This window comes from Anabrus simplex, chromosome 5 (genome assembly GCF_040414725.1).
Source record: "Anabrus simplex isolate iqAnaSimp1 chromosome 5, ASM4041472v1, whole genome shotgun sequence".
Lineage (NCBI taxonomy): Eukaryota > Metazoa > Arthropoda > Insecta > Orthoptera > Tettigoniidae > Anabrus > Anabrus simplex.
Genome location: NC_090269.1, coordinates 310,932,014 through 310,947,518, shown reverse-complemented (window position 1 = coordinate 310,947,518; position 15,505 = coordinate 310,932,014). Strand labels below are relative to the sequence as shown.

Here is a 15,505-nt window from a genome sequence, read left to right as displayed (position 1 = left end):
CATTGACTGAGTGTACCATGTCTTAGTATCGCATAGTGTCATCATTTCCAAACCATATTTATCTGGTTTGCTTTGGATGTAAATTTGAAAACTACATCTTCCTCTAAAAGAAACGAGTTGCTCGTCAACAGCCGCATATTTGGAAAGTGTGTTATTATTCTCACAATTGGCAAGAAATCATTTGAAAATCTCCCTAATTGGGGCTAATTTCTGGAACTCCCTTCTCTGTCGTCGGACGCTGATGTCATCGAAGCGAAGTGCACGCAACAAGAAGAGGAATATGTGTAGACTGATATTTGCATGAAATATGTCCACTCTGAAACCAGTTTGATCCTATAAATCTTTTTGGTTTTGATGTCCAGAATGACAAATGCCTGTGAATATCAGAATACCAATCACACATTTTATTTCAGATTCATTGGTATGCTTAGCATCGCGATCTCTCGAGTAATTTCCAGTAATACTGTCTATGTAAATGTTTGTGCAGTTAGTAATAGTTCTGACCATTACGTCATCCACAAATAGCGAAAAAACTTGAGCACCGACTTAGCACTTTTAGCACAGGATTTGACACCATGGAGATGTAAAACATTGTTTTGTTGGCACATCCTACCACGGAGGGGGATCTTTCTTCCACTTAGTTTGTTTATCTTTACCCAAGTAATAATTTCCTCCTCCATGGTGAACTAAATTATCACTCTCTTCATCATAATATATAAATAATTTTAAAATCTCAAGTGCTAGCTAGTAGTCAGCCTCTGGATCTCAAGATAGCGGGTTCAAACCTGGCAGAGGTAGTCGGATTTTTGAAGGGCGGAAGAAAGTCCATTCGACGCTTCATGTTGTATGATGTCAGCATGTAAAAGATCTCTAGTGACACATTTGGTGTTCACTCAACAAAATTAATTAAATCTCAGCCATAGACGCCCAAGAGAGTTTTGGTTTACTCGGTCTGCCACCTAGTAGGCCTAGAGTAAAACAAAACATCGAAATTGACGAGCAGACAGTCAGATGGCGTCAAATTGAAATGTCTGCACATGGTAGCTGAGTCCATATGATTATTATTATTATTATTATTATTATTATTATTATTATTATTATTATTATTATTATTATTATTATTATTATTATTATTATCTTCTTCACTATCAGTCTCTGTATCACTGTCTTGGATAAGTTCCTACAATTGTCACTTTCTTCTGAATCTGACTCATCAAACTCTTCCTCACTAACTTCATCTTCTTGCAAATTCTAGCCTCTTGTTTTGCATAGCTGTTTCTCTCAAGCAAGAGATGAGCACCGAGTCAGAAATGTTATAATCGTGGTCGTGCGAGGGTATGACCACACCCCACGCATAAGAGAGGGCGTTAACACCTGCCACAGCAGTTCTAATTAGAAACAGTCGCTGAACGCTTCAAGATCAAGGTCACTTTGAGAGGCACAAGAGATTACAACAGGCTAAATGAACTTGATCCCAAAATTTAGCTTAATAAATATATGTGGGCATGGGGTGTTGTCAACTCTTTGAGGGTTAATCATTACAGGATCAGATAACACTTCACCCACTCTGATTCTCTGAGTTCTATTTTCTAGATATTTAGCCATCCATTCAACCACTCTTTTGTCTAGTCCAATAGGCCTCATTTTCATCAGTAATCTCCCATGATCTACCCTATCAGAAGCCTTGGATAGGTCCATAGTGGTACAGTCTGTTTGACCACCACAATCTAAAATTTCTGCTGTACAGTATCTTGCTGGAATCCTACAAGTTGACCCTCGCTGAAATAACCTTCCTAAACGCAAACTGTCTTCTATCAAACCAGATAGTAATTTTGCTAATGTGTCTAATACAATCTGAAAGAATGCTTTCCCAGAGCTTACAAACAACACATGTCAAGCTGACTGGCCTGCTTTATGTTTATCACCCTTTCCCTTATACACTGGGCTACTATTGTAACTCTCCAGTCATTTGGTATTGTTCCCCTGTGTAAACAGTAATCAAATACGGTAAGTATTTTAGATATGACACTATATCCAAACTCATAGCCTTTAATGTACCTCCAGAAATCTTATCAATCTCAGCTGATTTTCTAGCTTTTAACTTCTGTATCTTTTAGTAAATGTCCTTATTATCATAAGCAAATTTCAGTAATTCACCAGTATTAGTTGTCTTCCTGATATCCGACAATTTTTACATATTGCCGACTGAATATTTATGCCTTCTGTAAGCCCTCACATATACATTCCCCTTGTTCATTAATGATCTCTGGAATCTGTTTCTGCCTTTAAGTAACTATACATATCCTTCCACTATTCCCTAAAACTCATATGGCTGGCAATTATGTTTGCCATCATGTTATTTTTTGTTAAGTTCCATTTGCTAGTAAGTTTCTTCAATCTCCCCTTAACTCCCGCAACCATTCCTAATTGCACCTTTTAAATCTCCTTATTTCCCTGTTGTAGTAGAATGGATCCTTACCATTTGTTGCCAGTTTTAGAGGTACCATACATACCTATTTTCACACTCCAACAATTGCTTTAAACCCATCTCATAGACTGTTTACATTTTTATTTACCACTTTCCATTGATCATAATTGCTTTTTAAAAATTTTCCTATGCTCTCTTATCAACCATATGGTAATATGCAACCTTTCTTTCTATCACACTTATTTTTAGCTATGCGAAAATCAGCTTCATGATTACTTATACCATCTATCACTTCTGTTTCTCTGTCGAGCTCATCTGGTTTCATCAGCACCACGTCTAGAATATATTTCCCTCTAGTTGGTTCCATCATTTTCTGGTCCAGCTGTACTTTCCATATTAACTTGTTCAGCATTTGTTGTTCATGCTTTCTTTCGTTCGCATTCCCTTTTGTCTTAAGGGGAAGAAACAACATTATTATCTTCCACTAATCAAAAGAGACAAAAGAAGAGAAAGATGTCCAGGTTCTTAATGTGTCAGATTGGCAGTGGTAACTATTGTTTCAAAGGGAAGTACAACTAGATAACCATTCACTTAACTCTAACTGGAAGAGAAAAACAAAGAGACTATTTTCACATTGGGTAAATGTCCTTGAAATACAGTATGTCCATGACTGATTCCTTCAAATCATAATAATATCCTTTATGCAATGACATTGTCCTGCTGTTACATTCTGTAGTAAAAATGTGAATGCTATGCTGTCACTTTCGCTAATATTTATTTAATGAATACAAATTATCTTGCTACTAGATCAGTACATTCAAATTGGAGAAGCCATAACTGAAAAGCACCTCAGCAGGGCCAAATCTGTTTTCTGATTCATGCGAGGTAGGCATACATATATTCCTTGTCTTTCAGTATTACTCTGTAATATTACTTCTCTTGGCATATTATTTCTTCAAAGGATCTGATTCTTCTTCCTCCTTTCACAGAGCTTCTGAAAAGAATATAGGTACAGTATATGAAATGTACATTCTGTATTAATAGGTATAGAAGTCTCTTACCTGAGAAACTCATTGGACTTTCATCCATCCACTTCCATTCTTCACCTACCAGTTGCCCACCCAACCAGTAAACAGCACTAGTAGAATATTCAGCTGATTTACGGATATTAGTTGTTACGAAATTCTCTTCATCTGGACTCTGGATGCTAGCCAGTTCTGCCTGTGCAATAGAAATGATTGCATGACAAATTTCTTATAACTACAATAGAAAATATACAATCATATTGTACAGTGTCTAAGAGTGTACAATCTATATAAGTTAAAAGAATTATAAGCACTTTTTTTTTTGTAAAATTTCCTGATAATTATTCATTCATATGTAATTGATCATCTGAAAGTATTTTAATTTTGGTATCTGTCTGTGTTCCTAAAACTGGAAAATGGCTAGGCATATTTCATCGAAACCCTGTATTTGGAATCTGCTCATTCAGGATTGTGTTATTAGGTCCATATAACTCTAAGATTATTACCTGGAGTACAACCTCATGTGAATTAATTGGAACAAGACAATAACGTAGGCTGCATATATATATTTTTTTTTTTTTTTTTGCACTTAATCACCTAATACATACTTTTAATCTTTACTAATACCTGCTATGTCCTCCTTTCTCTTTTATAAGTTGTTTTATATGATTTGACATAGATTCTTCAAGCTTTGAGAACACATTTTAAAGTTCATCATCATGAAATTGTACTGTAACTGTGTATATTTTACAAGAGTCAAGTTTTGAGAGTCTCCTTTTGCAAATAGCCCCCATGTTATCTATTGGATTAATATCATGGAAGTTTCCTGGTCATTCTAAGAAAACAAATATCATTCCCACTTAAGAATTTCTGGTAAATCTTTACAAAGCTCTCACCAGTGCAGTTGATGTTCATTTCACGCTAGGAACGTACCTTATTTTCTTTGAACTGGTACAAACTGAGATGAGGGGTGTTAGGTGGGTGCACTATTTAATTGATCTGTGTAATGTCAATAAATAAATTAGCAGTTGCTATGTTAACAAATAAGTTATTCATTGCTATGCTATGTTATAACTGTGATGGAGGCCTCTACAAACTGTGGAGACTTCAAGTTAGTAGAAAAGTGCAGTTTGGAACTATAAATGGGTTGATATTTGCTGATGATGTGGCCATTGTCACAGATACAGGGGAAGGACTTCAGAACAGTGTAACCAGGTTTCACTAATCATGCACCAGATTTGGAGTCAAAATCAGTGTGAAAAACAAATCCTGAAGTAATGGCATGCGAGACTGACCCTGCAGTGCATGTGCCACTAGACATCAACACTGATGGCCTAACTCTCAAGTCTATGGAGAAATTCAAGTACCTGGGTAGCACTATAACATCTAAAAACCAGTTGGATGTGGAAGTTGATTGTCAAATCAGTGCAGCAGCAGTTTCTTTTAAGCTCAGCTGGTGTGTCTCCTTATCCCATGACTTACAGCTACACACAAAGTAGACTGTGTACAAAGCTGTTATACTCCCAACAATTCTGTGTGATTCTGAGACTACCGAGCTCGATAGCTGCAGTCGCTTAAGTGCGGCCAGTATCCAGTATTCGGGAGATAGTAGGTTCGAACCCCACTGTCGGCAGCCCTGAAAATGGTTTTCCGTGGTTTCCCATTTCCACACCAGGCAAATGCTGGGGCTGTACCTTAATTAAGGCCACGGCCGCTTTCTTCCCACTCCTAGCCCTTTCCTGTCCCATTGTCACCGTAAGACCTATCTGTGTCGGTGCGATGTAAAACAACTAGCAAAAAAAGAAAAAAAAAAAGAAAAAAAAAAGAAAAAAAAAATAATTCTGAGACTTGGCATCCCTAATTCTTTGTTGCATCCTTTAAGTAGCCTCATTATGACATGTAATGATCTGTATGCTTTCCCAACAATGTCATCAACATGACCCTTCCAGTGCAAATTACTTTCAAATTTTACACCTAAGTATTTGCACTTGCCATCTTTTGGGATAACTACCCCATCCAAAGTATATTCAAATTCAGTTTTAAAACTCCTGTTTGTAAATTTCCGTCCCTTCTTTTTGCTATTTGCTTTACGTCGCACCGACACAGATAGGTCTTATGGAGAAGAAAGGCTGGAGGACAGAAATTTCAGGTTCAAAGATTTTCTGAAGCGGTGTATGGGTTACTGCCATAAGGTTACTGCAAACAGCGTAATGTTGACTTCGAATATTTAGCTTGTGACTGTTCTAAATTGTGTACATGATACGTAAGCAAACTGAGGTTTATGAAAAGGAGCACCTGCATATGGTGGATGAAAAACAGGATGAAATGAAGAACAGAAGAAAGTGATAGATCACACATATCTACAATATAATCAATATTCTTCAGTGCACCATCCCATCGCCCTCTCTTTGAAACCAAAACTGGTATCAACAGTCATGTTTGAGCTCATGAGAACATCTATTTAATACCCTTTTAAAAAAATAAAAAGAGAGAGTAACAGTGTGCGGAGTAAACATGCATAAGTCCAGTTTACTTTCAGATGGAAGGAGGAAGCTGACAAGACTGATAATACAAGGGAACAATGAGATAATAATAATAATAATAATAATAATAATAATAATAATAATAATAATAATAATAATAATAATAATAATAATAATAATAATAATAATATAGTAAATTATAATATGCCTTTGCTGGCAGGACCTAGTGTTTACAGTGCACTATGTCTTCTGGTATAGGCTAGAGCAATTTTGTCACTTTCATAGATCTGTCTCTGTCTCATCCTTGGCTTTGACAATATGAAAGTGACTGAGGTATGAGCGATGCTAGAAATGCCACTCCTTATGCAGCCAGTCCCTGCTATGAATGGTGTGAAAATGTTGCTCATAGGGTCGGCTGGTGTATGCATTTCAGTGGACTTGGCAGACTGATATGTAATAGCAACTCTGGCTCGGTGAGGAAAACAACGGGAAACTATCTCACTCCTCATTTCCCTAGTACGCCTCTTCAGTGATGCCTAGGCCATCTATGACAGCTGATGGCAGAGCTGTTGAGGATCCCACCAGCGGAATCGCTGACGGACTGAACATACATACAAATTATAATAAACTATAACGGATAGAACTTCCAACTATACAGGGACTGACTAAAGTTACTGTATTTGTTTCGATATTCAAGCAGACAGATGGACGACTGATACATTCTGTTAAAATTTGCTTTCTTCTCTGCATTCGATTCTTGAAGTTTTGCCTTCGTCTCTGTTCACCTCTGTAGGTGTTAGCGATGCACTACAGCTAGAGTATCCCATGCCTCTCGTAGGTGATGACTAAAAGGGGTAAATTCTAGGAGCTATCCAGTTGCGAGTGTGGGTTGGCAATCAAGTGGCCTGACCCTGCTTCTACTTATTTGTGTTAGTATACACACTTTCATATTTCCTATCTGACCTCCCCTGGTCAGGTTACGTTGACTTCCGACCCCGATGGCAATAGATTTGCGAGGCTTAGAGACCCCTTTCATTTCATATCCTCTGAGGCTCTTTCCGTTCTTCTGCCTTCATTCTTGGAAGAATCGGATCTCTTCCTTTTTCCCTCGGATTAGTGTTAAGAGAGGACTGTTGCCTGGTTAATTGTACTTCCTCTTGGTTTCCGCTCTGCGTTTCAAGATACCTGTGAGGTGGCCCTTAGCATCCCCTGTGGGTGGGGGTGGTAGATCAACACCCACGGAATCACCTGCCTGTCGTAAGAGGCGATTAAAGAGGGCCTCAGGGGCTCTTAACTTGGGAACGTGGAATGGCAACCACGGGGCCCTTAGCTAAGTCCTGGCATTGGTTCCAGTTACTTATTTCAAGCTCTTCACTTTCAACTATCCTATCCGACCTCTCTTGCTCAACTCTTTGTTCTTTTCCGATCCCGATGATATTAGGTTACGAGTCCCAGGGAGTCTTTTATCTTCACGCCCTGCGTGGCCCCCTTGTCTTTCTTTGGCCGATATCTTAATTTTTTGAAGTGTCGGATCCCTAAAAGCTTTTCCTCTGATGAATGTTAATAGAGGATGGTTGCCTAATAGCTGATACATCCGCATGATAATAATTAAGAGCACCATGTGTAGATCAGTGGTACAGTATCGGGCTCTGGAACCCAAGATCACGAGTTCGAATCCAGCATAGGTAATTGGAGGAGGGTGAAGAAAAAGTCCATTAGACATTACGATGTCGGCATGTAAAAAATCTGCGATGAGACATATGATGTTCACCCTGCAAAATTAATTAAAAGCTTAGCCACAGGTCGCCCAAAAGAGATCTGTGTTACTCTGCTGCCTGGTAGATTGACGGCGTCAAATTAAAGTGCCTACACACGTTAACTGTAGCCATATTATTATTATTATTATTAGTATTTATTTATTTATTTATTTATTTATTATTAAATAGTTGATCAAGCGTATGAAGGATTGGATGTTGGTGGTTTTTCAGCTTGGAACTCCAAGTTTCTCTACAGCTTACAGATACTACTCAAAATCTCTTGACAAGCTTGATCTTGTAGAACTCCTAAAATGAAAGGCAATCATATAAATACCGATACTACAGTATAATATTCGTGGTCAGTCAGTTGCTTGTTTCGACGATGGATTTCGTCGTCAGAGTCTTTCAGTAATTATCCCCACGAGGCTGCATCGGCTGTATCCCAGATTCTTATATTAACGACTTAAGGAGAGAGAGTTAGGAGATGGAAATAGAACAATAAACTTTTAAGACAAAAGTGCAATCACTTCTTTAAATACTTCGTAATTAACGTGCCCCTGTGTAACACGAACTCGTATAAATAACGATAAAATAAATCCTTAACAAGCACACATTTTTTGTTCATATGAATACGGACTTACGTAGAGCGTCTCATTTCTCCAGACGCTAACACACAACAACCAAGTCAACACGGCGACTATCAGTAGTGGTGCTGGTGATTATTGTTTTAAGAGGAAGTCCAACTAGGCAACCATTCTTTATATAACACTAATCAGAGAGAAGAAGTGGAAAGGATCCGACACTTCGAAAAATGAAAGTATCGGCCAAAGAAAGGCAAGAGTCACGAAGGGCTTAAATGATGATGATGATGCTTGTTGTTTTAAGGGGCCTAACATCGAAGGTCATCGGCCCCGGGCTTAAATGAAAGACTCCCTACGCCTCGAATGCTCTAATACCGTCAGGGTCGGAAAAGAACAAGAGTTGACCAAGGGAGGTCGGATAGGAAAGATGAAAGTAAGTGGAAGTAATGTCAGGACTCAGCTAAGTGCCCCGTGGTCGCCAATCCACGCTGGAACCCTACTATCAAGATAATACGAATATAACAGGTACTGTAGTGTTCCTAGATTGTGGATTTGCCATGAATGCGCAATTTGTAGGTTCGTGCTCTTTATATGTTTCGCTCTTGTCTGAGGGCCACGGACGGTTTTAAAACGTAATATTTAGCACATGTTGCTTTGGATCCGTCATCATTCCATGCTGTGGATTTCATCGGGATACTCATCGAAAACTCCACAACTCTCCCTTGTAAGAGAAATTCTTTGACACAGCCGAAAGCCGAACCAGCTACTACTAGGTACAAGACAAATACACTGACTGACAGAGCAAATGCAGCACCAAGGAGGAGTGGTTCGAAAGGGATGAAAGTTGGGAAAAAAACAGAGACGGCACGGACGAATAATTGATGTTTATTTCAAACCGATATGCAGGTTACACAATGCGCACGGCATCGACTCAGTAGGATGTAGGACCACCGCGAGTGGCGATGCACGCAGAAACACGTCGAGGTACAGAGTCAATAAGAGTGCGGATGGTGTCCTGAGGGATGGTTCTCCATTCTCTGTCAACCATTTGCCACAGTTGGTCGTCCGTACGAGGCTGGGGCAGAGTTTGCAAACGGCGTCCAATGAGATCCCACACGTGTTCGATTGGTGAGAGATCCGGAGAGTACGCTGGCCACGGAAGCATCTGTACACCTCGTAGAGCCTGTTGGGAGATGCGAGCAGTGTGTGGGCGGGCATTATCCTGCTGAAACAGAGCATTGGGCAGCCCCTGAAGGTACGGGAGTGCCACCGGCCGCAGCACATGCTGCACGTAGCGGTGGGCATTTAACGTGCCTTGAATACGCACTAGAGGTGACGTGGAATCATACGCAATAGCGCCCCAAACCATGATGCCGCGTTGTCTAGCGGTAGGGCGCTCCACAGTTACTGCCGGATTTGACCTTTCTCCACGCCGACGCCAGACTCGTCTGCGGTGACTATCACTGACAGAACAGAAGCGTGACTCATCGGATAACACGACGTTCCGCCATTCCCTCATCCAAGTCGCTCTAGCCCGGCACCATGCCAGGCGTGCACGTCTATGCTGTGGAGTCAATGGTAGTCTTCTGAGCGGACGCCGGGAGTGCAGGCCTCCTTCAACCAATCGACGGGAAATTGTTCTGGTCGATATTGGAACAGCCAGGGTGTCTTGCACATGCTGAAGAATGGCGGTTGACGTGGCGTGCGGGGCTGCCACCGCTTGGCGGCGGATGCGCCGATCCTCGCGTGCTGACGTCACTCGGGCTGCGCCTGGACCCCTCGCACGTGCCACATGTCCCTGCGCCAACCATCTTCGCCACAGGCGCTGCACCGTGGACACATCCCTATGGGTATCGGCTGCGATTTGACGAAGCGACCAACCTGCCCTTCTCAGCCCGATCACCATACCCCTCGTAAAGTCGTCTGTCTGCTGGAAATGCCTCCGTTGACGACGGCCTGGCATTCTTAGCTATACACGTGTCCTGTGGCACACGACAACACGTTCTACAATGACTGTCGGCTGAGAAATCACGGTACGAAGTGGGCCATTCGCCAACGCCGTGTCCCATTTATCGTTCGCTACGTGCGCAGCACAGCGGCGCATTTCACATCATGAGCATACCTCAGTGACGTCAGTCTACCCTGCAATTGGCATAAAGTTCTGACCACTCCTTCTTGGTGTTGCATTTGCTCTGTCAGTCAGTGTATAATAATAGTGATGCTGGTTTTATGTTTCACTAACTAGACTACTACTTTTACGATTTTTGGAGGGTAGAAAACTTGATGTGGCAGCACTGTAGCACTCACATGTTAGAAAAATACTCATGGTAGCATCAGGTTTTCGTTTCAGTAGAATTCAGCATATGGCACAAAAAAGTTTCTGATATAGCTTATCTAATAACAGTAAATAAAATGTAGAGGTAGATTGTTTTCCTACCTTTTTGTCCCGACAAGTCTGCTGCGCAGTCCGCCACGTCACCTCTGGGTAGGACACGAAGAGGTAGCAGGAGCTGTTGAACAGCTCAAAGCGGTCGTCTGAACACTCCATGGCTGCTGTAAGAACATACGGCTCGGAGAACATTCATATGTTAATGTAGAACACTTAAATAATTAAACATTAGTAATTAAATCATTCATACTGCAGCTGTATTTCTTCTGGGTGACTTAGTATTCTGAAGACATTGCAAATGTTTAATGGAATGAAGTTAATTTTAGGGGTATGTTTCAAAGAGGAACAGCGTGTAGGCAAAACATGTGTAAATCCATTTTACTTTTAGATGGAAAGAGGAAGCTGGCAAGGCTAATAATAATAATAATAATAATAATAATAATAATAATAATAATAATAATAATAATAATAAGCTAGCCGGGCTGAGTAGCTCAGACGGTTGAGGAGTTGGCCTTCTGACCCCAACTTGGTAGGTTTGATCTTGGCTCAGTTCGGTGGTATTTAAAGGTGCTCAAATACGTCAACATCGTACTGGTAGATTTATTGGCACGTAAAAGAACTCCTGCGCGACAAAATTCCAGCACCTCGGCGTCTCCGAAAAACCGCCAAAAGGTAGTTAGTGGGACGTAAAAACAATAAAATTATTATTATTATCTAGTAAACGATAATAAATGATAAAGATTTGAACTTCAACTACCGAGCTCGATAGCTGCAGTCGCTTAAGCGCGGCCAGTATCCAGTATTCGGGAGATTCTAGGTTCGAACCCCACTGTCGGCAGCCCTGAAAATGGTTTTCCGTGGTTTCCCATTTTCACACCAGGCAAATGCTGGGGCTGCACCTTAATTAAGGCCACGGCTACTTCCTTCCCACTCCTAACCCTTTCCTGTCCCATCGTCGCCGTAAGACCTATCTGTGTCGGTGCGACGTAAAACAACTAGCCAAAAAAAAAAACTTCAACTATAGAGAGACTGACCAAAATCACTGGATTTGTTTCGAAATTCGGACAGAGAGATTGAAATCAATACAAGTAATTGTCCATCTAAAACAATCTTTCATTTGTAAAAATGTACGTGTTCTCGACTGAGCGGCCAGTGTAGTTGCCTTCGGTTGAGAGGGCTCCAGGTTCGATTCCTGGCCGGCTTGGTGATTTAAATCTTAAATCATTAATTTCTTTGGCTTGGGGACTGGGTATTTGTGCTGTTCCCAACATTCCTGCAACTCACACTATACACAGATAACACTATCCTCCAGTACAATTACACGCAGTTTCCCATACACGGCAGATGCCATTCACTCTCGTCTGAGGCTCGGCCTTACAAGGGCTCCGCTAGGCTAGAAATAGTCACACGAAATTATTATTATTATTATCATTAATATTATTAATATTTCTAAAATGTTCAACATATGCTAAAATGCTCGCATGATAATATTGCTGAATGGTAGGATAAAAGATGTTCAGTTATGTTCAGGAAGGAGAATAGCTGATAAATACTCTATTTTCGTCAAGTAAGTGTCATGGGAAACACGGGGGACATATTTCACCGTAGAAAAAGCAGATATTTATTGAGAATGGATTTTGTTGACAGCAATAATTTTGACACTGTTCTCTCTAAAATAAAGTAGAAGTTTATCACATTTTGGGATTTCCAGTTAACACGACTGAACAATATTAACCTGTTAGCGATGCTCGGCGTTGATTTGGACTAAGAAACAAAATTCTAAATGAATGACTTTCTCCGTTATCATAGTGCGGTAAAACTGTATAAGACGTAAATGGTCGGGAATTGTATTCACTATAACTTTCGTTATGTAGTACTTATCAGTAATTGAGAATTTTAATTTTAGGCCTTCCTCTAAACTACAATTTCACCTACGGTGAATAAAATTATATATAGCCTAGACAGTCGTGCCTTATTCCCCGACGTTACATAGCGATTTTCATGACATTCTGTTATGCCATTTTCAAGTGACGGGTGTGCGTACATACATACTGTACATACATGACGAACAATTAAACATTCAGTTCTTTTCTTCTGCGGACACGGCAAAAAAAAAAAAATAAAAAAAGAATAAAATACTTTTAAAATTCTGGGCAATGTACAGACAAAACTCTTATTTTACATACCGCTCCTTGCGGTCAAGTTGTATGCAACCCGCCGTGTTTACTACAATTCTGACAAACATTGGTTCTTCCTCAGGGTATTATAACGAGATATGTGTTTAAGGGGTAAAAGACAGCAGGAATCGTGAGCGCCACTATTAATTCATTACGGACACTACGCATAAACACGCCAAACGAGCACAGATACGAAGAACACGTACGTTACAACAGGAAGTGCACACACAAACTAGGAACAGGTATTGTATAGGCTGGGAACTGCGCGCTGTATGCCAGCTTCGCAATAGCTCACTTGGTGGGGGGCGTGGTCGGAGATATAATAGTGGTCAGTACTGGAGTGTACGGAGATTCGAATCCCATGCAAGTAATGTTTTTATCGCCAATTGCCTGGATGTGGCAAGATTGCATACTTAATAGTTTCTTTATGTAGCCCTGAAAATGGCCGTTGGTGTCGTGGCAAAGGGTATGGAGTTGGGTTGGACGAGGATGAGGAGGTATGGTCTCTGGCTAGGACACAGAAAATCAACATTCCAGTTAGCTGCGTTGTACGGTACATGTTCCAACCTTCGTAGGACACAGGTAGGGTGAAGTGCGCGCCATTGAAACGACAACAACGTGCGACGGCACGTAGGTATGTAGCTCCGCGCACTCCCCTCCTTCGAGACAGGTCACAACACAACACATGGCTTATTCAGTCCCTCCAGCGACGAGTATGGTTATATTGGTCATCCACGGAGTAGCTGAACAGAATGCATATCAGGCACAATGCCCATATCAAGAACGCTATCCGGATGGACGACAACTGACAGGCATGCCATTTTGGAATGTGGAAAGACGTCTGCGTGCAACTTCGTCCCTGGGAAGAGAAGGGCTATTCGAGACGACGGGGTGATTCTGTACAGTTTCAGCAGTACTGTCATCTAATGGAGGTAGGTGGCAACTGTAGAGACAGAGCATACTTCAACAAACAACAGTCAGTCACTCAGTCAGTGTATCGGAGTGTAGTACCATCATTTATATGATTGCCTTTCAATAATTGAGGAGTTTTAATGTTGAAATTTTTTTTAGCAGACATAGTAGGGGACCCCATACTACGAACAACGTAAAATTAAGCAATTTCCCCAATAGTACCGAAAGTTGAAGGACTAAAGGGCCCGGAAAGGTTTAACATTGTGAGTCTTAAACTAATATTTCGAAAATTATCTCCGGACTAAATGCAGTTCCGGAAAAAACAGCCTAAAATCGCTTATTTCTTTATTCGTTTCCTTTTTGATTCAAATCCTAGACAAATTGACTTATTTACATAATTCTTTCTGTAATGTGTTCCTTGGTTCAATACCCTCAGGCGTTTTTATTTTTATTTTTGAAAAATATTCCCATCGAAAGTAGTTTTAACGGCTTAAGAGAAACACTTCTTTGGCTCACATTAGCGCTCGTAGTGGTGTTTAAGTGAAATAATGCATTGACTCACATTAGCGCACGAAGTGATAGAAAAGTGCAAACTGCAAATCTAATCGACCGGATAACGATGATTAAGAAAAGGATTGTAATTTTGAGGAATAAGTAAAGAATATGTTCTCATACTTCATTATATTTTATTTACCTAAAATTCGTAGCTCATATCCCTAGGATATTTTCAACATTGAGTATATTGAGTGGATTTTTCAACAATATCAAGCTTATTGACAGATTTTGAACATCTGTAGACTGTGACGCAAGTGCGATAACAGGTATAACTTGAAAACAATGTTCTCTCATCAATGGGTAACTAATGCAGATGTCGATATCGAATTATTATTATTATTATTATTATTATTATTATTATTATTATTATTATTATTATTATCATTATTATTAATATTATCATTATTTTAAGATTATTATTATTATTATTATTATTATTATTATTATTATTATTATTATTATTATTATTATTATTATTATTATTATTATTATTATTTCGTTTCGGCCAACTAAGGACTACGTCATTTCAACTGTTTCCCTTGAGCTTTAATGTTGGTCCAGTATTCCTTCATTCGTATACGGTGTTGCTCCTTTCGCTCTTTCGTCCATGCCTTTCCAGTTTTCATCTTCGGCTTTGGTAGGAAACTCTGATGTTCTTGGAGTTTTTTCTTCAGTGGGACACGCTCCTGGATATCTTCAAATGAGATCCCAGTCTCCTGCAGATCTTTCTGTACCTCACCGAACCATGCCCCCTTTGCCTTTTCTCTTGGAGGAAAGTGAAAATGCGGTTGGTTAACCGTGTTGAACTCATTCCGGCCATGTGACCATAAAAAGTAATCCTCCTTTCTCGCATCACATCAGTTATTTTCTCCACATGCGAGTACAACTCCTGGTTGTGCTGTCTCCTAAACTCGCCGTTGTCTTTGACTGGACCTAAGATTTTTCTCAAAATCTTTCTTTCCTTGGCCTCCAATTTCTCCATCATGCCTTTTTTGTTCATGGCGAGACATTCCGCTGCACATAGAGCCTCTAGCCGGATAACAGTGCAATAGCGTTTGATTTTTGCATTATTATTATTATTATTATTATTATTATTATTATTATTATTATTATTGTTATTGTTATTATTATTATTATTATTATTATTATTATTATTACTTGTATGTATGGCTTGAAGGTTTACATCCATTTATTATTA

At 40.0% G+C, this 15,505-nt stretch overlaps 1 protein-coding gene across 1 annotated transcript in view; it reads right to left on the bottom strand.

Moving 5' to 3' along the window:
- LOC136874512 (uncharacterized) overlaps window positions 1-15,505 on the bottom strand; it is a 799,993-nt gene that overhangs the window by 257,437 nt on the left and 527,051 nt on the right. The window contains exons 8-9 of the mRNA XM_068227822.1: window positions 10,712-10,824; window positions 3,490-3,649 (exon numbers count right to left, since the gene is read on the bottom strand). Coding sequence (XP_068083923.1) covers window positions 3,490-3,649; window positions 10,712-10,824 — 273 coding nt within the window. The remainder of the gene's footprint in view (window positions 1-3,489; window positions 3,650-10,711; window positions 10,825-15,505) is intronic.